This window comes from Phalacrocorax carbo, chromosome 1 (genome assembly GCF_963921805.1).
Source record: "Phalacrocorax carbo chromosome 1, bPhaCar2.1, whole genome shotgun sequence".
Taxonomy (NCBI): Eukaryota; Metazoa; Chordata; class Aves; order Suliformes; family Phalacrocoracidae; genus Phalacrocorax; species Phalacrocorax carbo.
In genome coordinates this window covers 85,435,577-85,463,410 of record NC_087513.1, presented here as the reverse complement: position 1 = coordinate 85,463,410, position 27,834 = coordinate 85,435,577, and the positions used below count along the sequence as shown (strand labels likewise).

Sequence of the window (27,834 nt, the reverse complement as noted above, 5' to 3'; positions counted from 1 at the left end):
TATGTCACCCATGGGGCAGTTAGAACACTCTGCTAGATCCCTGACTGGCAGCTCCAACTCTGGGCTGTTTAAAATTAATGTATCCTGATGTCAGTCCTCCCATCCACAACGGAAAACATTATGGCTCTTAGGTTATCCTGCCTCCAGTTTTCTGAACTTCTCTACTGAAGCAACAAGCTCTCTCAGTGCTACAGTGTTCTGATGTTCTCAAAACAATTTTGTGCTTTTGGTGGTTACCAAAACTCTTACTAACATTTGGCAGACAGTCTTTCATATAAATGAGAATTTCTTTCATGTTGCTTCAATCCACAAATCACACTGGTCACTGATAATACCATCAGTGACGATTTGAGGTAGAAAAGCTTGAGTTAGACAAGTTTATTTTCAAAACTAAGTACAATCTTTTTGTAAGACATAACCTTTCATCATGAGGTTTCAGGATGGTCAGTGACATTAACATTGCTGCATCGTATTTTTCTAGTGCTCTTTTTTTCATTTAATGACATAAAGCTGGCAACTATTTGTGCAGTCTATGATACATACATGTTTTTCAAAGGTTGAAGTTGGAATATCAAACTATGATGCAAAACTTCACCCTACCAAACTGTTGCAGGGGAATTTACTATTCACACAATGTAGAAGATCAAAGTCCTAATTCAATTTGACTTCAGAACAGATATTAGGAAAATGATTTTCTGAAATCTGCCTAGATTTCTAACCATCTTGAATGTATAAGAAATGCTTGCAACAACATCTGTCAAACTCACATCAATGCACTTAATAATTACAAATTTATTTGAATCACACATCTATTTAAATCTAAGTGCTATCTAAAAGATAATTGCCATTAAACATTTATATGTGTGATAGCTGGAAGGTGTGTCCAAAACTCTATTCTTTTCAATGTGCTGATCCGCGTTACATTTGGAAAAGCTAATGCACTGTATAGAGAAGAATCTGTCACAGAGAAAAACACGAGAGGTCCTCTCACTAATTTGTGAACTCAAGAGAGCAGAGCTGTCATCTGTGTCTTAAAGATAAGAGGGGAATCAGTTGATAAGGAGTACTTGTGACATCACCCCCCCACACCCCCCAACCCCTCTTCCTGCTTCTGTAGTTAGAAAAAGTTTACAGGGAAACTTTTTGTCTTCACTTTTGGTAGTTGATAAAGGCATCTTCAAAGAAACCTGGGTGCTAGCAGGAAAAAACAACTGCACATATACAGCACCATATTCTTATATATACAAATACTTCATGTATTCAGCTCACAAGATCCCCAAAACTCTACAGGCTGCATATTCAATAAAGACGTCAGACTGCACACTGCCCTCCAAGGTAGACCTTTAGGCGCATATATATTTATTACACTATTCTGTGGCACTTAACCTGAAGAAGATGTTCATATCTAATTGGTAGTGTGGGAGATGCAAGATATGTCTCCCTGGCTTATTGATGCCAGATGCAAATGTGCTCTGTCCTTACTTTGATAGATGCAAGAAACTCTTCTTGAAAAGGTACATAACTACAGTGTCTGTTTTACTCAGCTTCAGGTAATGACCACAGTAAAACAGATTTTTCTGAAGTATGTGTCATATAATTTTGGATAAAATATGTCTTATACCTGGATATCTTAGAGCACAGGAAGAGAATCTATGTGAAATAAATGCACATTGTCTCCAAAGAGAGACATGAATTTTGGAATAAATAAAAGTTTTAACAACTTGATTCTCTCCATAACAGTTCAACTTTCCTCTGAATTGTTTAACAAACTCTGTTGCAGCAGAATGCTTCTCAGGAGCAGACTTTTCCAATGGAAACCAATAGTAGTGTGTATTAGATCCAGTAGATAATGTTATGGTCTGTGATGACTTAGGAGAGAGAACATCACTTCAATGCCAGATCTTGCAAGACTGCTTTCTCAGCATCACAGTGCCACTGAAACATGTACTAATTCAGACCCATGTTCTTCACTGAGAAGGTGATATGTATTTCATTTCCTGAAACATCCTGTGCATACTTATAAGAAGGATGCGATCCAACTACTTTTCAAGATGTGTCCTGATTAGTTTACAAGGTCTGGAAAAAATTGTCCATATATACACATTCAGAGTATTTCTAGACAGTGTGTGTGTGACAATGCATATGCTGTGGTAATATCAATGTAACATTTTGTCACATTATGTGGTAAAATGACATTTAATCCAAAGGAGGTAGAAGACCTGTTTAAAAGATAATGGCTCATGAAACCATGTTAATGCCAATCATATCCCATCAGCATACTGACCAAAAGGCTTTTTTTGTCTTCTCAAGTTTCTTTTTAGAACTGAATATTTCAGCCAAGGTTTTATTACTTGCTTTTATTTAAATAACATTATGTTGAAAATTATCATAGCCATTTTATAATTAAAAAGGCAATAAATTCCTTGCCCAGAGACATTTTAAAGCCTAGATAGTGTTCATTAGAGAAAACAAGTAAAATTAACTTCATTACTTGAAGCTTTGAAGCTGTTAGATGCTATAATTATGAAGATGGAAGAGTTCAGGCACATAGATAAGACAGATAAACTGCATATTGTCATGAACAAATTTGTCCAGTCAGTTTACAAAGATAACCCCACTGTAAGATCACTTTTAGTTAAACCTAGTCAAGTTGCTACACATATTTGCATACCATTTCTTTGTCTACACTATCAGTGCAACTACTGAAAGGCATTTGTGAGAGGGTACTAGAACAGTAGCTATTGTAAGAAAAGATGTGAAGTAGGGAAGAGTGGAAAAGGCTCAAAGACAAAAGTCGCAGAAACACATGGAAGCCTTAAAGCTATGTTGAAACAAAGGATTATATGGGCTGAATTTTGTTACATATTCCCATTTCTCAGTTTGCACAAAGATTTGGGATTTGAGTAGCTGTAAATTAATTTAAACTGCAATTAACAAAGCAACTCTCTATCTGTTGTACTCTATGGATCACAGTAATGCTCCTCTCGATGCAGGAGTTGTGAGTACCAAAAGAGTGTCTTTTTATTTCCGCTAAGTCAAACCTCAATCATTTATTCAAGAAGTATTTGCAAATTGGATTCTCATGTTAAGCTGAAGGGAAGTGCCCTATTGCAAGGAAAGAAAGGACAGCAAGGACCTTTTTTACAGTGTTTGGAGCTGTTTGGTAAATGTAGAAATACATAGCTACCAGTGACCTGAGAGGGAGGAAGAACTGGGAGTAAGTAACTGGTTTCATAATAAGTCTGTTGTCACAGTATAATCGAGGATGTTAAGAAATTGTGCAAGCACTACAGGAATAGGGAAAAATCAGATTGATGAAAGTGGGGAGAAGATTTGGACTTTAGGAGAGAGACCAAAGATTTGGGAAGCTCTGAACAACTGAACAGATAGCTAATTATCTTCAGTTTAGTGACCAAAGACATCATATTCCCTTGAGAGACTAGCAAGGTGGGGAGGTAAACAGTTCTGTCCTAGTATTCTGCTTGTTTCAGTCGTTTTGGAAGCTGACACCAAACTGTTCCCAACCACCTCTCTCAACTCCCAGCTGCCATTTGAGGAGGTCTCAACTCCCAATGTCAACCACTCAGTTTTTATTGTCTCAGGGAAGTGATCCTGGTTCCCAGTCCTCAAAGCAGAAGAAGTTCCCTCCCAAATCTTTCCAATATGCATACTTAAGAAAGCAAAGACACATAGGCTGGCAGTCACCTGAGAAGTAACGAACAACTGTGAAGAGAACCAGTAATTAATTATTTCTTTTATGCCTCTTAATGCAAAAGAAAAAGAATCAGAAGTGGATTTGTGTTCACCCCTTGAGTGGACTTTTGGATGCAACTGAGAGTGAGCAAAAAAAGTCAGCACATTGGCCTTTCTTTTGTGGAGGAGGAGCAGTAGGATCCATAACCCACACTATCCTGCAATAACCAGAGGCCTCCAGGCCCCAAAGCAGCAGGTTGAAACAGGCTAGTTGCAGTTTCAAACAGTAGACCAAAACAGGCTTCTTGAGTGGGCAGGATAGTTAAGGCTGTTGGAGAGAAAAGAAGCAGCAAATAGTAGAGAAGAGGCTAGGGGAGATAGAGGATTGTATACTTCTGTTCAAAAATATTTCAGTGCAGCTCCAACAGACAGAAAGACACATGGGTCACAGGGAGAGGCACAAAAAAGAAAGGAACAAAAAAAAGTTTTATGAGAAGTAGAGGTATTATGAAGAGATGGTGGGTGGAGAGTTGCAGAAATGTCTCTGTGTCCCTCCCTCTCATTTTCTTTAAGGGCGTTTTTCTTAGAGCTTTTCCTCTCTTCTCCTCCCCTCAGCTATCAGCCAAGCTGGGAAGAAGAGATTGTCTCTGAACTTAGTAGTGTGTCTTGGCACAGAAGACTGATAGTAAACAAGTAAACAGAGTTGACAACTGTGGTAACCACCGGAGCAAAGCCTGCTCAGTGACAAGAATGAGGACTTTTCCAGAGGTAAGGAAATGGGTCTGTCTTTCACTCTGCTGAGTTACCTTTGTTGCATCCCCCCTGCCCTTTCTTCCCCTGTCACAGCTACATTGCTTATTGATCTAGGGGACTTGACCAATTGAGTTCTTTACAGTTTGTATCAGGAAGGGGCTTGTCCAGGTCTCAGAATTAATGATGTAAGATGTGGTGTGAGAGGATTTAGGGGTTCTTGCCCTTCCTGTTAGTCAACCTAATGGCCATTCTGAGTATTCAGATCTGTTTGAAGCACTGACCAATAGGTAATAATAATAACAATCATCATCATCATCTGATTATTTGCATCTTTTATTGTATCCCTGTTTTTTCACGAAATTAAGAAAGGATGTATGCAGACACATGAAAAATTTTCCCCCACAAATAGTTGTGGGTAAACATGGCATAGTTTTCTGCATGTGAGAGCCTAATTACCCCCCGTGTAGTGCGGTGTCCTTTTCCTGATTTGATGTCTTATATTGAGGCGCGGAAACAAACTCTACAACTCACAGAGAGTTATAAAGCAGGTATGTTTATTACAGCGCTGGGTGCAAGGGGGATCGCTCCTCCTAACGTGTACACCATCAGATCTAATTGTGTGGGTTAAGTACATGTTCTATATACATATTCATTAGTTTTCTGAGAAAATATATACATATTCACTATCATATGCAAATGTCCTCTGCGCATGCCTGTTGGTGTCTCTGGGTGGTCATCAGGGGTCTCTGGCTGAAGGATATACTCTTCCTCACTGTGTCCACTAGTTAACCTTTGCTTTTGCGCAAACTCAGTTCTGAGATCACGTATATACTGTCCTTGAGAGATGGTCTGTTCTGGTTTAGTGTTTGCTCTGCAGTTCCTTATCTTTACTGTTCTGTACATCTGCTTTTCTTAAGGTCAAATGTCATTGTAACTTTGTTTAGGCACTTCTTGTCTTGAAGGCTTTCTGACTCCCCCGAAGCAATAAGTTTTAGTCATTGCGCAGGATGTTCCTGTTATCTTACAGCCCAAGGCTACCTCTTTATCCGGGCCCCAACATTTGCTGAGCTACACTAGATTGCATTAGTAATGTTTAACTATTTATTCCCTGAATCAAGCCCCACCTTTTCTTTCACCTGAACTAGGATGGGCACTGTGCCATGTTCTGTGAACCACTTAGTCCATTTGTGGCATAAAAGTGAAGTTCATACTAGATAAAGTATCTGACAGGGATATCGCCCAGGTCAGTATCTTTATAAGAGTACTGAAAGAGCAGGTATTTGTCTGTACAGATTTAAGCTGTTGTCATAAAAAAGATAAAAGCAACAACTAAGTATGACTGCCCTCCTCTTTTTGCTCTATTTATGTAGGTCCACAAATTCCCTCAAATCCAGCCCCTGTAACAGAGGCAAGATTAGAAAATCATTCCTTAAGGAAGGTGAAAATTTTGAAGAACACTTTTTATCCCTATAGCTTACCTAACACAGACTTTAATCCAGTATTTTAGTAGACGTACACAACCAATTTCCGCTCCCATGTCTCTTCTTTTGGGATAAGCTATTCTTCTGGAGTATGCTGCTCTCAGCCAGCTACTTCTCTAGTTTCACAGTAGCATCTTCAGGGAGACAGCCTGGTTCTCTTACAGATTTTAAAAAATCTATTATTTGATGTATTTTCCATTTCAAAAGGAACATAATGTGTAGGCCCAATATAGACCTACTGCTAACCAGAAGTTTGGCAGAAATTGCAATGACGATCTTGAAATACCAATTTCTTGCTGGTATCTCCACAGCCATGCCATTTACTACTCAAAAAAAAGAGAAATAGATGTCCTCTGATAACATGAGACCAAAGAATTGAAAAATTAGAAATATTTCATAGTAGGAATAGGCCAGATTTTCAGTGTGAAAAAAACCAAGAAGTCTGTTGCAGCAGAGAAGTCAGGAGCATTGTGAATGTAAATCATTCACTTTCACCTAAATGATGAGAGATAAGGGCTTGCACATTGAAGACTATTTTCTTTTCTTGCTTTTCAGCCAAGCAAGTTATTTTTCACTCACTTCCCTGCCATACTGTAAGGTCATGACACCTTCTCACTACTTGAGGAGTAAAAGCTGAAGTGTTTTACTACAGGGACATATGAAAGAAATTTGGATTTCCTCCTTTATATTTTCTACACTGTACTTTGCCAGTATGGTCATGTTCTGTATCTAACACCTTTTAACGCCAGGATTCACTTGTATGTACTTGCTCTCCACTTAGTTATTCTGCTTCCTGCCTAAAGAACTCAGGAGAATAGGACTTTAAAGGGAGAAAAGCTATTAGGTATTTAACCCTTGTTAGCAGTTTCCATGAGTCAAGTAAGCTGACATATGCTTTTGAGAGCCTTCTGTTAATGATTGAATAAAATGCACATTTGAAAGATATAAATTGATGAGGTCTCTTTTTCTATTTCTTTCTGCGTTTTATTTTCTGTTAATGTTTTTGTACAGGAATTGTACTTAATTCTTGTTGGGTTTTGCTTAATTTCTTCTTTTGATTTTTTTAAAGATCTATGTTTTCTGTTTTTGTGGCAAAGGAGATAGATACCGAGTATGGTGACAAAGGCAGTTTAGCTGCTGCAAGTAAGGAAGCAGCAAGGGCAGACAAGGGAAGACAATCTAGAACCTGAAAGTCATGACAAGGCAGGCAAGAAATAATGACTTTACCAGCAAGGGGTGCACCCCCACAGTACAGGAATAAAGGGGGTAAGGCAGGTCTGGTGACAATAGCCAGGGTCAACCAAGACTGTACATTGCCAGGCAAGTCCATTGTGAGGAGGCAGGTCCAAGGTCAAACCTGCAGAATCAAGTCTGTAGGTTAAGGACACGATCCATATCAATGGAGTACCTGGCCAGCCATTGCACAATGGCTGCTGCAGCATAGCTCAGATGGCGATCAGGCATGACAGCTGCAAAAAGCAGCTGCCAAGAGAAGTGGACATCTCCATCAAGGCTGCTTCTAGCTTTTTCTCAAAGAGCTCCAAGGCCTGTCAAGGTTTCTCAAACAGCTTGCTTTTATCACAAAACCAGGCTTGAGGGAACTAAACTTGAGGCTGTGGGGACAGTACAGGCCAGGCACTGACACTGGCATTTAAGACTCTCAAAATAGCACTTCCCCCAGCTTTCACACCTACGAGATATACTCGTAGATATATGAGATATACTCCTTGCTTGCTACACTATTTGTCCTCTGTCCCTCTTCCTCACACATTTGCCATTATCTTCTGCCTTTTTTCCCCTTCTGCCTCCTCCCTCACTGTATATTCTTATTCAGTTATTCCACTTTTCATTTTTTCAGTTCTTTCCCTTTCCTTATATTACCAGCATCCACTCCCATGTTTGGTCTCTTGCAATCTGTTGTTCTCCGGTCTTATGTACATCAGAGTAGGTAGAAGCAGTGGACACACAGAGTAAATGTCATTTCATCCAACTTTATCCAGGTAGATGTTAGGGGTGTATCCTAACATAATCATCTAGCTTCTTTTGTAGCCAATGGAGAAAAAGACAGGTAACTCCAGAGGATGCTTCAGCTCATCCTACGACAGCTGTCTAAAATAGAAGCTGTACTCATAAGGTGCTCAGCCTTCCCCACTGACTAAAAAGACATACATAGATTATGGACACAGCTAAATTTAAGTGAGATAAAACCTGTCTGTATATGAAGGCTTCTCTGTGACTTACAGCTTACTGCAGTTTTTAGAACAGGGCAAACCTTTTCTCCCACTTGAACTGGGCTTGAGGTCTTAGGATGCAAGAGTTTTTTTCTTGAGGAGACATCTGAAATTAATGCTCAGATTGCCAGACTGTTAACAGAATAAAGAACCCAAAGGCTTAACCACCCTGCTATTAACTTTATGGGCTCAAAAAGGCTTTGATATCTTCTGGAGGTATATGCAAGCTGATTCCATAAGCCAGAAGGAACTATGGAGGGACAGGCCTCCTCATGGCAAGATGACTTTTCAATGCATAATTTGTAACACTGCACAACAGCTGTAGCCTAGGTGAGTTGGATGATTGTTGGTATTCTGGCACTAGTCCTGTGAGTGATTTTCTAGTAGATTAAGCGGAAGACGGAGTATATGACCAGTGCTAACTTTAACGTAAAATTTTCTTTCTTATTTTTTCTCCGTTTGTCTGATTTTTCTTTCTTCAGACCTGTGACCAGGAGCTGAGAACAGGTGCAAAGAAAGAACGATGCCTTCAGGGGAAGAGCCTACTTCTGTGTACACTTCTCAGTATTATCCTTGGCTTTGCATTGCTTATCACCTACATCATGATGACTTGTGGTCTAGGTATAATATGGGATACCCTTTTCCCTGCTTCCTCGTCAACCACATTTGTAAGACCCCTTTCTCTGCTATCTGCCTCCATTGTGTATCAGGCTTAAAATCTGTGTTAAGAATTAGACTTTCAGAATCTCAAAGAATCATGACACCAGTTGTAGAAAAGGTACAGTCTTCTGTTCCTTAGGTCATACTGGGGAGAGATCCTCACAGCTGTCCTCCTCCTCTGCCTGCCCTTTAATATGCCTGGGTCCAATTTTGAGGGAGAGTGTAATTATATTGTCTTGCATCTCATCATCATGTCATGCTCTGCCTGTGGTCACCTCCAGGAAACTGGACTGAATCTGATTTGGAGCTACTTCTCCACATTTCCAGCTCTGACTTAGTAAGTCTAGTCCTAGTTTTCTAGCACAGACCAGTGCAGTCATAGGGTAGAAAGAAAAGTCATAGTCTCTTGCTAATGCCTGAGCTATAAGCATAGACCAGAAATATTAATTTGCCTTTTAAATTTGCTAAACAGCTATATGCAGAATGGTCCATGTAAATTTTTAGGCGTATTGAATGATCAGCCCTGAAGGTGCATTTATATTGGTGAATACTGACATTCCCTGCTCCAAAATAAACATTATTGACTCTTCACCTAGCATTTTTCTTTAGCCATGTTAGGTGTTAGATACCATTTGCTACAGAGACCAAGGAAAAACTGTTAGTTTAGATTTTGTCAATTTCCACTTTGCCTACCTCCTCCCATGTCAGCTGTTGAAACCAGCGTATGGAAAGTCTTACTTTTATTTATGAGTGGCTTATTTCAGCAAATAATTGATTTGATCTGATGTTCATACAAGATGCTGAACCAAAATGGGAACACATACCCAGTGATTCGCAGCTGTTTAGATAAAGGGAGTTTTAGATCACAACAAGATGTACTAGAAAGTCCTGTTTTAACAAATGTCATTGCTGAAAAATGTTCCCTATGCTTGAACACTTCCCTCCACATTTTAAACTTATTTCCTTACTTTCTCTGTGCTATGTCCTTCTTCTGTTTCATGTGTTGACACCATCAGTTGCTTCTTGTTTATCATTTGGCCAAATTTGACTGATTCATAGAAAATGCACTGAGAAGGCAGAATAATCCCAACTGTGCCTGCCTAGATAGTATGAACAGAGGACATCACCTGTGGACTGATTACCTGTACTTCTATTTAAAGAATCTCCCTTATAAAGTGCAAAGGTAATCTTCCTGTGAAGTGAAAGACAGGACACACTTTGTTCCATATTTAGCAAAAATTTAGAAGGAATTCATCACTCTGCATGCAAAGGAGTTTGTATAAAAACTAAATCTTCCAGGTGAAATGTCCCACAAATAACTCCTCCTTTTTGTGTGTTAGTTTGTTCGTTTGTTTGTTTGTTTTTGTTTGAAGTTGTTCTCATTCTTCACTATCATTGCTCAGTTGTCTCGTATTTACTTCCTGCCCAGGATCCAGTGGTGCCGAACTGGGTCTTACATTGTTGGCCAAGCTCCTGAATTCTAGGAATGACACTGTAGACCCTTGTGAGGATTTCTACAAATACGCCTGTGGCAGCTGGGAAGGCAAACAGTCAAACAGAACCACAGAAGAATCACTAAATGTATTTGATGTGTTGTTGGAAGAAAACCAGATGATCCTGAAAAGGCTTTTAGGTAGGGACAGGTGATTGGTATGTTGTCTTCAGCACGTTCTTCAGTCAGAGCTGAGAATACTAATAACTGAGAGCACAATCATTCCTAACAGGGACTGAGTCCAGTCTCCCAATTCTTCTATCATTACACGTACAGATTTCTTCGTGAGCATGTCATAGTTCCCCTTGCTAAGTGTAACAGATGAAACTCACACTTTAAAATTCTGACAGCAACCCAAACCATCTTCCTGTTGCCTTGTAAAAGTAGACATTTTTTGTTGTGCTTGTCTGAATGTGCACCCTGCTCATGTGTCCTGATTCTGTGTGGGACTGAAGCCTAGATATGCATCACCTTCCTGTTGTGCTCCTGTTTACATGCAAAGGAACTCACATATTTGGCCTCAGGAAGAGTCATGGAACTAGAAGGTCTCTTGCTTTGAGTGTCTGTGGGAAGTATGGATGTATTTACTAAATTGTTCTGAATCAAAGTGCAGTGTAATGTTTTCTTACAATCTTTTTCTGCTCTCATAGTGCCCCAAATTTTTACCACTTTTGTAGTTTTTAATCTTTTTTTTTTTTTTTCCCCCAGAGGGCCCACAGTTTGCAATAAGAGGCTCAGCTAAGGAAAAAGCAATCCAGTTCTATCACTCCTGCATGGATACCCAAAAGATAGAATCCCAAGGAACTCAGCCATTGAAAAACCTCCTAACTCAGGTGAATGTTTGTGCCATTTCCTCTCCCTCCAGAAGACAATTCCTGCAGGGAAAAGGAAAGTGTGAAGAAAGGGTCATATGATCCTACATGATGGAATTTTGCTAGCATCTGGCCCTGAAATAAGCTCATGGTTCACAGCACAACTTCTAAGTGATAAGTATTCTAGCTTTAAATACCATTTCAAGATTTGATTTTCTGACATCAGGTACCTGAATCTTTGTTCATGACCTTACATATTACTTTAGGACTGTACAACAACCAAGACTGCAAAGAGGGGATCACTTTTAATCTCAGAAGCTTAGTTCAAAAGGATCCAACATACAGATCAGGGAACATCTTGCAAAATGGGCGAAATTTTTGTGTCTAAGATCTGATGGCCATCCGCTACTCCAGGCTTCAGGAGAGCTTGTATAAAGAGGAAAATGCTTCTCTCCATTTGGGAGACTCCTCTCAGTGCCAGGGAGGGTTGTACATCATCCTGCCAGCAGAGGGCATTTATTCCCGGTCTCCAAGGAGGCTGCAGACCCATCCAGCAGAAGGAACAGTGACTGCAGCCTACCTGTGACCTTGCTTGTCAGGGAAGTGGGACCTATAATTCCTGATCCCTGGTTGTCCTTCTGGATGGCTCTTTCTTATCTTGCTTTTTTCCCGTACAACTTGTTCTGCTGATAATTATAATTCCTTTTCCCTGTGTCATTTTGCAGTTTGTTGCTTTGCCTAAGTGAAAGTGACGGGTCATTTTAAAGCCAACAGGGTGTGTAGAAGTCTTCATGAGTTTCCCCTGTTGCTATTTGCTTTGTTGTTTCTCAGTTGTCGTAATGACTGAGCTCATAGGAATAAAAAAAAGATTTTGTAAATATGGGATAAAAAAGTGACCTGTTGTCATGCCATCTTTCTCCCTCTATAGGTTGGTGGATGGAATATCACAGGTGTGGGGAAAGCAAAAGATTTTAATGAAACTCTTCAGACTCTTATGGGCAGATACAACACCTTTCCCTTTTTCAGTGTCCGTGTGGGACCTAGTCCTTTTGGCCTCAAGACCAATATTATTCAGGTAAGTGTACTAAAGAAAGATAATTATTAAGAAGCACTGGAAATAAAGAGTCAGTTACACAGCCCATGAGACCCAGGCTTGCTCAAATTAAGCCTATGCACTTCTCTGAAGAAATTTTTCTTGTATTTCAATAAACTTCTTGATTTTATTACACAAAAAGCACTGATTTCTGGAAAGTGAGCAGATGAGGAAAAATAAATTGCTTATTTTCTCTCATCTCCTGCCTGTTAGAGTAGATTGTACCTCATTGCAGAAGGGTGTGGTTCTTCTTGTGTTCACAGGTATGACTAGTACATAACAGACTCTAAGTGCTAAGTGTCTAATATACATAGTGTACTATGAATCTGCAAATTTTGCAGCTTACTGTTGTGGTTTAAACTTGGTAGGCAGACGCTCATTCACTCCCCTGTCCAGTGGGATGGGGGAGAAAATCAGAAGGGTAAAAGTGTGAAAACTCATGCATTGAGAAAAAGACAGTTTACAAAATAAAAATAAAAAAGAAAGAAAGAAAAGAAGTGATGCAAAAAACCCTCAATTGCCCACCACCAACTGACCACTGCCCAGCCAGTTCCCAAGCAATGGCAGCTCTAGCCAACTTCTTTCACCCCCACTTTTATTGTTGAGTATGATGTCATATGGCATGGAATATCCCTTTGGTTAGTTGCGGTCAGCTGTCCCAGCTGTGTCCCCTCCCAACTTCTTGTGCACCCCCTGCCTGCACGCTGGTGGGGCGCATGACGAACAGAAAGGCCTTGATGCTGTGGATGTACTGCTCAGCAATAACTGAGCAAAAAACACTCAGCAAAAACATCCCTGTGTTATCAACACTGTTTTCAGGATAAATCTAAAACATAGCCCCGTACAAGCTACTATGAAGAGATTTAACTCTATCCCAGACAAAACCAGTGCACCATGTAGAAATATTTAATAACATTTTGAATTTACATTTGAATATCAGTCACTGCAGGTTTTTATGAGCTTATAAATGAGTTGCAGAATATGATAGATCAACAAAAATTGCTTAGCAAACATTTTCCAAAAGAAAAAGCAGTTTATTAACTTGTCAAATTCTGTGACACAGAAATTAACAAAGCCTGTTGAGCATATCCTCACATTTCCAGTGTTTCTGGAAATAATGAGATGTTTTTCCTTTACTCCTATTTTTCAGATTGACCATCCTGAGTTTGAAATGCCACCTGAGAGCAAATTCAAAGAGAAAAATTATCTTGAGGTAACATATCAGAGGCTGAAGAAAGGTAAAAATAACTATTTGGTGAGGGATCTCCTTGAATTGCCTCCTGGTTGAGAGTGGTCTATTTCCATGGGTTACGGTCAGTGACCTCTGAAAATGTCTCCAGAAGGAATTCTTTACAAAACTCTCTACTTTTCTAAAAAGATAGTTTGTAAGATGTAACTCATTTTTAGATACCAGGTTTAAAACTTCTAGTGGAGAAACAGAATATTATAATTTTAATTTGTATTTGCTAAGTAATACGAACCTGGGCTTCTGTCTAGGTTTCACCTTGAACGAAAAAAATGTTCTTGTCTAAAGTTAGGCTTTATAGCTCAAAATCTCTGTACTGGGGAAGGGGTAGCTAGCATTTTTGTCATTATTTTAAAATGCTTTAACCTATGCTGGGGAAACAAGCTCTTTGTCCTAGGAGTTATTGCGACTAAGTTAATTTCAACACAGCTCTGTCATTTTTCTGAACTTTAAAAAAACTGAGTTGATTTCAGTTTCTCAGTCTGACTCTTTCAGAAGAGTCCTCAAAATGTAAGCCTGTCTACCCATCATAAACATTCCTTTGATACCTCATGAACATAGAAAAAAGAAGCTGGCATTTCTGTCCTTCAAAAATACTGGCTCATTATATCACTACATCTCTCTCTTTTGACTCCAGAGATAGCAGGCCTACATCTCTAAAATGATTTGTTATTTAATGTGGTTATAAGCTGGGACAAAAATAACCTTTTGGGAATTCAATGTTCTTCAGTGAGAGAGGAGCTGTACTTGGCAAACTGTATTCCACATGAAGAATTACATAAGGATGTTTAAGTGAAGAAGACCGTGGGGCTGCAGTGGTTTGGAAATATTGAAGCTTTATGGTCAAGATTGATGGTTGGATGGATGTATGGATGTATGGATGGGGTGACTAATTTTCGGTAGTGCTTCTCTCACTGTATGCTCTTATTGCAGTTTCTCCGTGTGTATCTCTCATATTTGAAGAAATTGGGGGGCCTACTTGGAGGGCCACAGGATGGTCCCCCTGATTCCTTTTCCCTTACCCTGTCCTTCATCTCTAACCTCCAGCGAGTTGTCACCCCACTGCAGGAAAGACGGCAGAGGGGGATGCTGTTCTTTCACACTACCATTAGGGAGCTACAGGTATCTATGTCTTAGAACTTAAGCAACACAATTACATATGACATTCACATTCTGAAGATCTGGATCAAAAGAGACATGGGACACTCTGTTTAGATGCCATTCCCTTGAAATTACACTTGAAGTCTGTTGAGCTTTAAATATTCTATTAACCTACCATCTCTTATTGACAGCATTTGGATTTTTCAGGCCCACAACTCTCTCCCATTCCCAGTGCTAAGTCATTTTAAAAAAAAAGTCAATTCTCCTTTTCTACTGTAATCAAAACCCACATCATAAAAACAGTTAAACTTGTTGAATGTATCTCTTAGCAATATTAGAGACACTATCCCAGTTTCCCTATTATTTCTTGTAAGTCAATTTAGATTCATAGTTCAGCATGTAAGCTTTGTTTTATTTCTAGGAAAAGGCACCTGCTATTGACTGGCTGTCCTGCCTTCAGGCTGTCTTCCATCCTATGCCAATGAACCTCTCTCAGCCAATTGTAGTGCATGACATGGATTACTTAAGAGGCATGTCACAGCTCATTGAACAATGGCACAAGGAAAGGTAGGAGTCAATACCTATGGTTGTAGTTGTTCATGCCTCAAGAAATATTAACTTCAGATACAATAAATTAAAGAGGTCTGTGTTAGAGGCTGCTGAATCCAGTAGCCTAACAATTGCAAGGCTGCTGTGGCTCTGTATCTACAGGTTTAGCCAGTACTCAGACTTAGCACATAGTCCCAAGATGCAAGCACTGTATGTGTGTACCCATGTAAATATACATACATATGTGCCACACAGATCAACAGAGATGGAACGTAGTGCCTTTACTGGCACCCACCCACCCATAGCACTCCTACAAACATAAAACAGCTTAGGCAGCCTGACCCTATTCTTCCTCTCCAGCTGGTCAGAATTGGTCTATACTAGTGAAATATATATATGTACACACAGAATATTGATCACTCCAAAAACTGATCTTAGATATTCAGTCTGTCCAGAAGCTGGTCCCAGATCCCCTTGTGTCCACAGCTGCTGGCACCTGGATATATGAACTCCTGAGTCTTTCAGTGCTACTTTGGTTGTTGGTACTCTGGTCTCTTCCTGTTACAAACATGCATATACAAGCAGAATCCTCCAGTAGCTGGTCCAAACTGCTAGTGCCTCCAATAGCCAACTCTCAGACCCCTACTCTCTCCAGCAGCTAGCTTGAACCAAAGTCCCTCCAGTAGTCAACTCTCAGACTCCTTGTCTCTCCAGTATCCAGTCCCATCTCTCCACACAGAGAGCAGAATGTTATTTGAGAATAGCATTTAATACGATAGGACAGATTCTGGTGACCATGTGCAGGGTTCAGTCAGACAGACATTCTGGCAAGCCACAAGTTTATGCTCAGCCATTTCTTCTTACCACCTTTCCTCTCCATTTTCCCATGAGTGTTTCCCCGCAGTCTACCACGATCCTTCCCTTTCCCTGCCTTTGGTCCTTCCCATAAACGTTCCATAATAAGTCTTACAGAATCCCACAGACCCCTCAAAATATTCTATAAGAAGTCTCACCCAGTCCTAAAAATGCTCTTTCTCCTGCTTCCCATAAAGAATCCTGTGCCCCAGCAGGCAATTACCCCTTGAGTCTTCATGGTGTTCTGGGGAGACAGTTCTCTGGATGACTCGTGTCAAGACATCCTCCTTTGATAGACCCAGGTGTAGCCCATTCAGAGTGCTTTGTTGTTATTGTTCAGGTTACTAGGGTTCCTCTGACTCAAATTATTCCTCTGACACTTGCCACACCTCTGGCCAGGCTTCAATCTTCAGTCCTTTAAAATGTCATTTTCCTACAGGGTCCTTCACATTTATATGATTGTTTGTCTGGTTGGGAATCTCTCCCCAGCCCTTGACAGTCGATTCCAAGAGGCACGCCTGGAGCTATCTGAGATTCTTTATGGAAAAATGGGATCTAGAATGGTGAGTTAGCCTTCAACCATCCTCTTCAGCTTCCTCAGAAGCTGAACACCCTAGGACACACCTTCTGGATGTTCTCTTGATGCCTTGCCTGGATGGAGTTTCTTAGATTTGGGGTGGAAAACTACTCTCACTAAGCCATTATATGCTTCCCTTTTCTCAAAGAAATGTGGGAGTAGACATGACACACAAAACTTTAGAGAGCTAAGTGCACTGTATCATGGGGTAGGGAATAATAGATCATCACCTTTCTTTTATGTATTTGTCTCAGCTAGCATATGAATCTTCATCTTGTGTGAAAGTAAGCAGAGTAAATCATAAGAAAATAAATGTTTTACTTTATTAAAGTTTTCTGCATTAGCTTAAATGGGACTACATTACTTATTGTTCACTGCTGTCATTTTTAGATAGCATTGTATATGCTACTGACTGCACATTTACATATCTTTTTGCTGTCTTTCTATCTCTTTGTTCTCAGTCTTATGTGTCTCTCTTTCTCTGTTCTTACAGATCCCAGCTGAGCGCTGGAAGAAGTGCTTGACTGATACCAGCTCTTTCTTTGAGCCAGTTCTAGGGCAGATGATTGTTCAAGAAATTTTCCCCCAGCAGACCAAGAAACTTGTAGGTATCCATCTTCTTAACCCCAAGCAGAGCTCAGCTTCCTTTCTTTCTTTTTTTATATGCCAACTTCAGACCATACCAAGGCAGAAAAATAACGTGTAGGTTTTATACCTTTTTATATATTCCTGTACTTATGCACTTCCCCACATTTTTTTTGAATGAAAGACGTCAGAACAAGGCATTGCCATCATTGCTAAAACAAACAATGCTAAAATACCCGTTATTATGTTTATCTCCACTGTTAGCATAGTCATGTGTGCAGCACTAATACCTATGATAGCCCTACAAATGCATGCAACCTCAGTGTGCTTCCTGGCATGACAGTTAGTATTAACAGTATTCATCACCAATCTGACATTTAAATAAGATTTTAAATTGCAAAGCCATTAAGCTGTTCTATGACCAGTTGTACAGAAACAAATCAATGCCAAAACATTCTGAATGGATCCAAAGTAAAATGAACACATGCCTGCGGTGTGGAAAATATTTTTTTTTCTTTGATGATCAGAGTTCCTTTTCCTTTTGAGGACAGTTAGGGTAGGCATCAGGTTTTATAGAGTTTGCAGTGTATAAAGTGACAAAAGTAAATAACCCCAAGAAAAGTTGATGGGAAAACTAAGACTAAGTGTAGTGAACCACAAAGCTGAATGCACAAAACATAAATTTGTGAAGGAGAGACTGAGATTGCCATAACTTTAGAAAGGGATACTCCAGCATGAAAAACTTGTGGATACTGAATTTTCATTTCACTCAGGAAATGGGGCAATCATTTGGTCCATTCCTATCCCAAGAGGGATTGAATAAAAAAGAATTGTTTCCCTCTTAGTTACCATGAGAGGCAAGATGAAAAGGTGTGTGGGAGAGAATGGTGAGCCCTGTGAGGAACCACTGGATGCCAAATAACTTAAGCCTAAATCATTGTAGAAACTGAAATATCTTCTTTCATCACAAGAAGAGGAATTTCCCCCCAGTTATTCTGTGGTTGAATTGCTGGAACATGGGAAGATGATAGCTAATCCTGAACAATGTTTTTCTGCAGTTCTGACCATGCCTTCTTTGCTCCATGGCAGGCTCAGCAGATGTTCTCTGAGATCCAAGATGCTCTCTATGGCCAACTGGATCAGCTGGACTGGATGGATGAACAGACTCGCCAAGAGGCTAAAGTCTTGGTGCGTGCAGAAGGCAGAAGTTACTGAGACCTTCCTTTCCCTGAAGCCTTTGGAGAAGGAATGGAAGGGCCTTGCACCTCCATATATTCCTACCTGCTTCTACAGGCACACAATCTTAAATGTCATACACACTGAAAATTGTAGGTGGTTTTATAAGTGCTATCACACATGTGTGATCATACATTGATTTGTAGGCATAGAGAGGCTAAGTGTTCGTCTATGGATACTCTGAATTAACTGTACTGAGATATAATTCCATTTTTAACACATGGGTTAAGAACTATAAAAGTGAATGCCAGGACACAATGCTATAAAGAAAAAGAAAAGTAGAACAACATTAGACCTCAGGTCATTGAGTTGAGAAAGCAGAGTAGCAAAAGAAGATGTCTTGTTGAAACAGAGTAGCTGTCATTTTGAAGGGGTGATTCACAGATTGTATTTAGGTTGTTTAGTAATGGAGTTTAAAAAGGACTTCCAGAATCTAAAGCATCCTATTGGTCATGTTTCTTTTTGTTTGTTTGTTTATTATGATTTTAGGTTTCCAAATTACAAGTGGAGATTGGATGTCCAGCTCACATGCTCCAGACTGCCAAAGTGAACCTGGAATACCAGAATGTGAGCTATATAATGTAAACATGCCTGCCTCATTATTTGTGGTTTGCCTGTACCATCTGCTGTCTTGCCTGATGCTAAAAGAGGCTATGACATCTGGAGCAATGCATATTTCCTATTGTTCATTTTCTGAGAACATTCAGGCCCAGAGACCCTTTTTCTATTGCTTCTATATTATTGGCTATGCTGTCTCCTATTTAGAGTGGCTGGCCTGACAAAATTCTTTGTGACTTGCTTGTATGTTCTGCTTGGCTTGCAGATAACATTCCTGTCTTATCTAAAACTGAAGGTCTCTAGAATTGGGAGAGAAAAACCACAAGTATTCCATGGGTTTGTCTTTTGATGAACCCTTTTTTGACCTGTTGGACTTTCATCTCTCTCATACTGTCCAATTCGTTCCTCACTCATGCCCTGTGACAGTCACTTTACCTGTCTTTTCCATCAGTTGGAGATACATGAAGACACTTTTTTCCTCAATGTGGTGGCTTGCTTGAAGATACTGAGGGAAAATTCCTACTTGAAACTCCTTCAGCATGACTCACAGGATAAGTAAGTCTTATATAATTATATTATATTAAAAATACATTAAGATAATACTGATCTGAAAAATATAACAAAATCACACACTCGTGGACTAACTGAAGTTGGAAGGAACTTGTGGAGATCACCTAGTCCAACCCTCCAGTTCAAAGCAGGATCAGCTGGAGCAGGTCACTCAGGACTCTCTAGTTGTACACCTATAGCTCTCTTTTACTGGGGAAGGAGGGGGAAGGCAGGCAGGGGGTGGGGCAGAACTGGACACAATGCTTCCAGATGTGGTTTCACCAGTCCTGAATAGATAGACATAATCACCTCTCTTGACCTGCCAGTGACACTTCTGCTAGAAGACAAGATGCTGTTGTCCTCCTTTGCTGCAAGGCTGCATTGCTGCATCCTCCTTAAAAAAGCCTTGAATCTGGCAGCCTGTCTTGTATTCAACCTGAGGTCATGCTACCAAAAAACCCCACTGTTGTTGAGGGAGTCCCAGAGCCCTGAAAAAAGACCCTTTTTTGCTGATGAACCTTTGAGTAAGGGGGATAGCTGCTTCTCCTGGACTTAGCACCAAAGCAAGCAGCAAAACACTGTGATGATGTGAATGCTGTCAGGGTCACCTCAAGGGCAGGAGACAGGATGCTTCAGAAGACAGGAAATATTGACAGGCATGATTGGGACCTTGCACCACTTGAAGAGTATTCTGAGCAGGACTTTACAGGAGGTTACTAATCCTGACTTACTTGACAGGGAAGTTGTGAGGGTGCATCCCTTAATGTGTATGAAAGCTAAACTACTAGCTCTGACCATCTGTAAACAAATTAAAGTTTATTTCAAACACCTTTAACTCTAGATAATGTGAATTTCAGAATTTGCTGCTGCTGTATGAACTGTTGCACTAAGCAGAACATTTTTGCAAGCCCAGTGGAGGAATGGAGCAAGGTATGAGCTAAGTAGTTCTCTCATTTCTCTTTTTTTGCTTCTAGCTGGCATGTGTCCCCCTGGACTGTGCGTTCATACTACTCAATAAGTCATCACATGGTGGTTTTTCCTGCTGGAATGTTCCGCAGCCCATTTTTCCACATGGAGTTTCCCAGGTATGGAGGAGCTGCAAAGGTGGAAGCTGAATGCAGTCTTTTGGCTGCACCATGTTTCCAAGAAGAATCTTAACAGGTGTGTCTTGAAACTTCTTTACTGCATCCCAGAAGGATACAGTAAATGGGGAAAAAAATAGCTTTTTCTAAGGGCAGATGGCTACTGCCTTATGAATTCTGAAAGACTGTGATCATTGACTCTGCTGGAACAAAATCAGAAGCTAGGTGAAACTAAGCTAAGCCAAGTATATTACTCCAGAACAAAAAAGCAGAAGCCTCATAGAAATCTAACCCAGAGAAAACAGGAGCTTCACAGAGTAACTTTTGTCAGAAGTCTTTTTCAGGTGGATGAAACACAGTTCTTCTCTTCCTTTTTTAAATAAACCTTCTTTAATAAGCAAATACATTTTTAATTCTGAGTCTTCTCCTGCAACAATGACACTTCTGTAGACCATACTCTTAGAGTTGGGTTCTTTCATCATATGGTATAGATCATTTAAGCAATATTTGTCTCATATTGAAAGCACTTAAAACAGTTGGCTGTAAATATTATTTTATGTCCTTTTTGCATGATAATGGATAGATACTTCTCCTAATCCCATTTTACTGAAAGATAAGCTCACACTGTGGTAAGAGGGTGAAGTTTGAAAGAAACATGTGTCAGTTAAAAGTAATTATTTTTATCATGGTAATCTTCCCCCACTAGTTCTATGTCTTTCTTCCAGGGCTTGCAGTATTTGATTAATGCATTATAGTGTGAAGAACAGGACACCTCAAAAGAATAATAGAAAAAAATGTTTTTCCAATGGTATGGGCTGTCACTTACCATAACCTTACTCTCTGAAAAAGTGTCTACAGCTTCTTAGTCGTTTTGTATTCAGTGTTAGTAAAATATATTTTTCTCACTGTCATCCTAGTTGAATAAACTGATAAGGCCAACTTGATCAGCTTTTGGTGAGTTGGCACAATAATGTTTTCTCAGATGATGCTCCAAAGTTTAAACTATACAGACAAAAGCTAATTCAGATGACTGTGAGGACAATTTTTAAAATAAGAAGTCATCAAAGCAGTACAATTACTATAGAACCACAGAATCATAGAATGGTTTTGGTTGCAAGGGACCTTTAAAGATATCTAGTCCAACTGCCCTGCCACAGGCAGGGACATCTTTCACTATATCAGGTTGCTCAAAGACTCATCCGACCTGACCTTGACCACTTCCAATGATGAGGCATCCACAACTTCTCTGGGCAACAATTATAAGCTATCAGCTACAAAGCTTCTGAAAGAGCAGTTCTAAGAGATGAATTGTTCTGTTCCTGTCACTTCCTCCTGAGTTCCCAGGGATGTAATAATGATCTACTACAACCATTTCATGCTTCAGCAGCATTAATCAGTGCATGTAAAGAGAGAAGGAGCCAACATTTCATATTATAAAAATGCATTTTGAGTGCACTCTTACTTTTGTGAGTATTTGTAAATTCATTGCATAAAATCATAGAAATTCTGATTGGAAAGAACTGCTGGAGGTGTCTAGTACAACCTTTTGTTTGTAATGAGATCACCAATCCTAGACCAGAGTAACTGTAGTCAAACCTTCATTATGTTAATTTGCCTTCCAATTTTGTGTATCATTTTTCACTAGACAGCAGTTGCAAGATTGTTTCTCCAACCATCCTGCTTTGGTATGATCACCATTGCAGTTACTGTTTGTGCAGCAGTTCGGCCACTAGTGGGTAAATGAGGACGTATCTCAACAACATTGCATGTAATTAGAGACACAGACTCTTCATTATTATGATGGCTTATTAGCTACAAATACTTTAAAGCAAGCCCATAGTACAATTCTAAGCATTGGTAGAGTAATTTATACTTGTATTTCCATTTTTACAGTGTGTGCCACATCTGAGAGACAATAAATAGAAAGTGCTTCTGTGTGTTCTCAGAGAACTCTCCTGTGCAGCCCACAGTTTGTGCTCAGTGGCTATAAAGAATGCTCACCTGTGCTCTTTTGCTTTTCAAAAGCATTATTCTCATGTTTATTTTTCAGTGCTGTGAACTTTGGAGCAATCGGGGTATTCATGGCGCATGAACTTCTTCACACATTCTATGGTTATGGTGGGTACTGGCTGTGGTGTCTTTGTTTATCCTTCTAGGTCCCCACTGGTACTTTCACTCAGGGGATCTTAAATCCTGGTACCTATATGAATGTATACATATATTATGAAGGTAGATGAAGCTAAGGAAAACCCATTAAAGGCCATGCTGACTACTAAAAAGAGTCAGTGATTAATGTGAAGAATACAGGTGAATTCCAGAAATACCTTTACTTTCTAGGATTTTTTTTTCCCCACAGTGCTGCCCGAGGGCTGTTCTACATGCAACAGGAGTGCACTACAGAAATCTATAGACTGCTTGGTTGAACAGTATGAAAGCTATGGTTTTAAGGTCAATGGTACTTTTACACTGTTGGAGAATACAGCTGACACTGGAGGGCTCACCATTGCTTACCAGGTATTGTAGTCTACTTACTTCTCTAATCTTGCATATAATTCAACCACCATATCACAAGATTGCTCTGCTGCATCACTCTCATACATTGCTGCTCCAGTTCCAGATTTCTTACATGCCTGTGCCAGTGCAGCATGTGCCCTGCATGTCCTCTGCCATTCCAGACATAGGTTCCTCGCAAAGCTTTGCTCATAACATCAGTACTTCCATGTAAGACTACTTCACCCCTTCACCAATTCTGGGGTTGGTCTTTCATTACTTCCCCGTCTATGTCATACATACAAAAAGCATGTTATTGTTTATATGTTTATGTTATACCTGAGGAACTAAGCTGAGACATGAACCAGAGTTCTGTGTGGTGGTAAAATTACTCTATAACGTTTTCAGCAATACTTGAGTCTAGAGGGAATTTTTTGTTTCCTTATGCAGTAGTTCAGCAGTTTAATTAATTACTGACTGAGATCTCTAGGTCTCAGATGGTACTTGTTACATTCTTGCACAAAGAATGTTGGGAGGTAGAAAGTCTTTTAATTTTTATTCAAATATTTGTAAGTTTCTTTGAAAGTAATTTCAATTCTTTCATAGCGCAGTCAGTACATCTTATGATGATGTTCATGTGGTAGTGTCTGAAATGGGAAGCAAAGGAGCTGTGTTGTTATTCTCCCATTGTAGAGTTATTGGGGGCATGGCCAGCAGCAGGGACCCACCAGAGTGAGAAGAGATACAAACTTGCTAATTTATTAAATATATATTACATCCATAATTATATCAATATGTTATTGACAGAAGACATGGTTTTGGGACACTGTCTGAAGGGGGATTTTTTATTATTAATTTTCTCTCTCCACAGGCCTATAAGAATTGGCTGAAAAAGCACAAAGAAAAGGATTTACCTAAGATTGGACTCTCACATGACCAGCTTTTCTACCTCAGTTTTGCTCATGTAATGAATTCTAGACTAGTCATGTGTCTCTCTCACTCTTCATTGTCTTCCACAATTATTACAGTTTGTCTTTCTCACTGTTCAATCACTTTTCCCCCTCTTCACTGAAATGGGAATGACCGATGTTTCTGGGAGATCCAGAATCTTATTCAGAAAGCTAAAATACACATATAGGGCCCCTATCCTGTTATGGGTCTCAAAGCTAACAAAAGGCTTGTCTACAAATATATCTTTTACAAAGCTCTGAAATCTACCAAAATTAAGTTGTAACAGACAAGTTGTGTCAGGGAAAGCATACTTCATTGCCAGCTGCTGAGTACTTTCTTTGCTGTTGTAAGCAATCTTACACATGGAAAGTGAAATTTTACCGAAAAGGCACATCTCTCTCCATCCCTTCCTTCATCCACCTCTCTGTCATGGTGAATAACTAGATGTCATATCATTCTGAGAGACTGATAGTGAAAAAAAGAGTTTAGAATGTTATTTAAAGAACTAGAAGTACATGCACACACAGTTAGAGATTTCTGTGGGAACCTGGTTTAAGGATTTGTGCAAAGTTGGGTAGTTGTGCATAGTTGTGCAGTTGACTTCCTCATGATAGATCATTGGATTTCTGTACTCAGAAAAGTCACACACTTATAAGTCACTGTAAATGTACAAAGGGAAGTTTTGTGCATGTGTCATCATTAGGTCAGAGCAGTGTGTAGAAAAGCAGTTCTTGGAGGCAAGGTTTGCTTTTCAGAGGCTATCTGGCAGCTACTGCATCATTTGTCAATGAATAAAGACTGAAATCAGATGAATGAAGACTTGGTTTGCCAGTTTAACACCAGAAAGTCTCATAACCTTAGCCCCTCTCTCTGAAGTAGTAATGGGATGCTGTGTAAGTGCTCTCCTTTCTTGATGAGTACTCATTGCTTTTGCTTATGAAGCTGAATCTAGACACTGACACTACGGCTGTACCATTATTTCAGATGAAGTCCAAGGTTGCATGAGCCTAAATTCCAAGGTGGTCTACATTCGCTGTGTTCTGGACTATGCAGCATAGAAAGAGAGGAGGTGGCTTGTCAGATAGGGAAACTGGGACAGAGAAGTTTAGGGAAAGGAAAAACAGTCAGAAATTGTGGTGGTAAAGGGTAAGATCTGAATATTGTTGGCACCCATGTAAGTGTGTTTCCTTGTTTACTCCAGCAGCCTCAGTCACACATGCAGAGGCATGAGGAGCCTTAAGTCTTGTTCACGTGAAGACTTTCAGCCAAACTGACCTTTCTTATTTTGCTTCCTTTCAGGCAATGTGTGGACACCAGAATCCTGAGAAACTACAGTCTTCCCTGAACACAGATCCACACAGTCCCTTGCCACTTCGTGTCTGTGGGCCTGTCAGCAATAACCAGGACTTTGCCAAGCACTTCCACTGTTCCAGTGGATCCCCGATGAACCCAGACAACAAGTGTCAGATCTGGTAATCTGCATGGAAAAGGAAGAAGAGAGCTATGAACCCAGGGAGAGGAAGGCCTGACCCACTAAATTATGACCATCTCCTCCAGGCCACTAGGGTGACATGGTGGTCTTATTCAGTCCTCTACCTTCCTTTTCTTGTTACCCTTTCCTCAGCAGTTGATGGTAGCAAAATTCTTAAACTGAGCTCATAAAGGAAAAAGGGTCTCCTCTTATTGCTGTCAGCGTTCTGTCCCAGATGTGACAAGTCTGGAATTTAGCAAGTCCCAAGGTAGCAAGGTGACTAGACAGTTGCTAGTAGGCAACAACTTCTGAAGAGCTGTGAACAGAAGGACTGTTGTATTATTTGTCCCTCTGTTCAGGGCATTTCCCTGTATATTTCAGTAGCCTCACAGTCATGTTGAATGGACAGGGCAATAAACTGGAGCTCCAAGAGTGTTCATATAAGATTGGTTGTTAGGGAAATCCTATAGGCTACTATACAAACCACACATGTAACTACCAGAGAGGGAGAAATCCTCTTTTCTGACAGTAAATGGAGGTAGGTAGTAGGAAAGACTCAGTGGCTCCAGCTTTCTAGGCTGAAAGACAGTAACTTAATAATGAAGGTTATTGAAGACCTTCCCTGTTCAAAACAGAAGTTTCGAACAGGGAAGTTTTCCTGTTGCATCAGCAAAACTCCTCAGAGACAAAAGAGGAAAGCATCCCCATTGGTGGGAGGGGGATTGGGAACTGTTTCTTCTTTCTTTCTTTTCCATCAAGATTCTCCTTTTTTAGTCTCTGTTTAAGGTTGAGGGTGGAGTATGAGATAGTCACAAGGGTTTTCAGAATTGTCTGAAGACCTAACAATTAGAATTCCAAGAACTTCTCTGGATTCTGAACCTGGTCCTCTCATCCCTAAAAGTTCTCTCATCTGTACATTTGTAAATATTTATCATCTGAACAGAAGAGTAGATCTGCTGTAGGATTTTACTTTCTATTTGAAATTGAATTTTAGATATTAATTTACTTTAGAGGAAAAAGAGAGTAAGAAGTGTTATCCTCTAAGGTAGCAGGATAAGTGCTTAAAGCATATTCTCAAGACCAACATAATTACATCAGTTTCAGGTTCTGATAATTACAAAATTTATACCAATGCTCTAAAATTTACCTAAGATAATAAGTACACAAAATACTCCTCCCTTTTGCATACTCTTCAAACTGTTCTTAATTATGGGCACAATTTTTTGTTTTACTTATTATATTGGCTGCCTGGGGATTGTTTGTGGAATAGGTAATGGCAAGTGGAAACATCCCTTATCGATGTAAGCATTGTAAAAATTGTGAAATTCCTAATAACTGTTTTAATGCTTTCCAAGTACTGATCAATGCAAAAAATATTTTCCAAGAAAAGGCTGTTCAGAGATTTTGTTTTCATTAATTCACTAAAATATTAATGAAGTACTTGCTTCAGAGGAAAAAAATACTTTGATTGCAAACCCTTTATGACCAGGCTTGTTTCTTTGTTCTGTACTTATACTGTTCCCAGCATGAGTGGAGTTCTTAGCTGAACTTCACAAGTAATAAATAATAATACCTCAAAATAATTTGATTTATTTACCCATCATAAAAAATAACAAAATTCAGCTTGTGTTTATCTTTACTATTTAAACATTGTATACTCTTCCACTTGTTTAATCAATTTTAACCTAGCAGCATGATCAGACTGTCTTTCTTTTAGATGCTAGTAGCAATTAACATTGTACCAGACCTTGTGTGTAATATAGAAGTTATTTCATGTAGTGAGACTACTTAGTTTCTTTGTTTGTAATGTATAGAAAAAGCAAAAGCTATTGACAGTCTGCATTTTGAGGAGTACAACTATTCTTGTATCTATCTTGTTAAGTGTATGGGGGGGACAGTTCCCTGGAATACGCAAATTTTTTCTTGTTCTTACAATGTATGATGAATTTATGAATATTCTATTTAAAAGACAGGATCAGCCTTTAAGTTGGTGAGTTGTATCAATTCTTGTTTATTACTAACTATGATGTTTTTACACCATAGAAATTATTTCATGCTTCATGTCACACACACAAAAAAGAGAACAATGCTGCCGGCATTCAGGGAAAGAGCCAGATCCAAGAGCAGATCCTTCACTGCTGAATTTCTCGGTCTCTGTGAGTCCTTGTGCTGCACCATGTTGATCACCTCCATTCCTTCCCCTGTTGATGAGGCCACGAATGTTTCCTCCATTTGCTCCCAACCTGTAACTGGTGGTGGGTGAGAAAAACAAAAGCTTTCTTTTTGTTCTCTTCTTTCATACTTGGATCCTTTTCACCTCTGCTTCCCTCCTTTTCTCTCCCTGCTTTCTAAACTTTCAACTCAATTTC

General features: G+C 39.6%; 1 protein-coding gene across 9 annotated transcripts; it reads left to right on the top strand.

Annotated features, from left to right (window-relative positions):
* Positions 1 to 1,240: 1,240 nt before the first annotated feature.
* Positions 1,241 to 27,451, top strand: KEL (Kell metallo-endopeptidase (Kell blood group)). 9 transcript variants are annotated; one of them, XM_009509253.2, is made up of 19 exons: positions 1,250 to 1,514; positions 4,309 to 4,461; positions 8,641 to 8,779; positions 10,248 to 10,451; positions 11,019 to 11,143; positions 12,051 to 12,197; positions 13,366 to 13,428; positions 14,395 to 14,583; positions 14,984 to 15,129; positions 16,406 to 16,529; positions 17,037 to 17,147; positions 18,218 to 18,316; positions 18,854 to 18,931; positions 19,374 to 19,477; positions 20,446 to 20,556; positions 22,604 to 22,671; positions 22,910 to 23,067; positions 23,915 to 24,007; positions 25,294 to 27,451. In XM_009509253.2, the coding sequence occupies exons 2-19, from the start codon at positions 4,444 to 4,446 to the stop codon at positions 25,468 to 25,470; spliced, it is 2,154 nt and encodes a 717-aa protein (XP_009507548.1). In that variant the 5' UTR covers positions 1,250 to 1,514; positions 4,309 to 4,443; the 3' UTR covers positions 25,471 to 27,451. The 9 variants fall into 9 exon arrangements, 8 of the variants coding, with proteins under 8 accessions (XP_064319851.1, XP_064319830.1, XP_009507548.1 ...); XM_064463752.1 differs by having other exon boundaries at positions 1,251 to 1,514; positions 14,509 to 14,583; XM_064463744.1 differs by lacking the exon at positions 1,250 to 1,514 and adding an exon at positions 4,060 to 4,211.
* Positions 27,452 to 27,834: the final 383 nt, after the last annotated feature.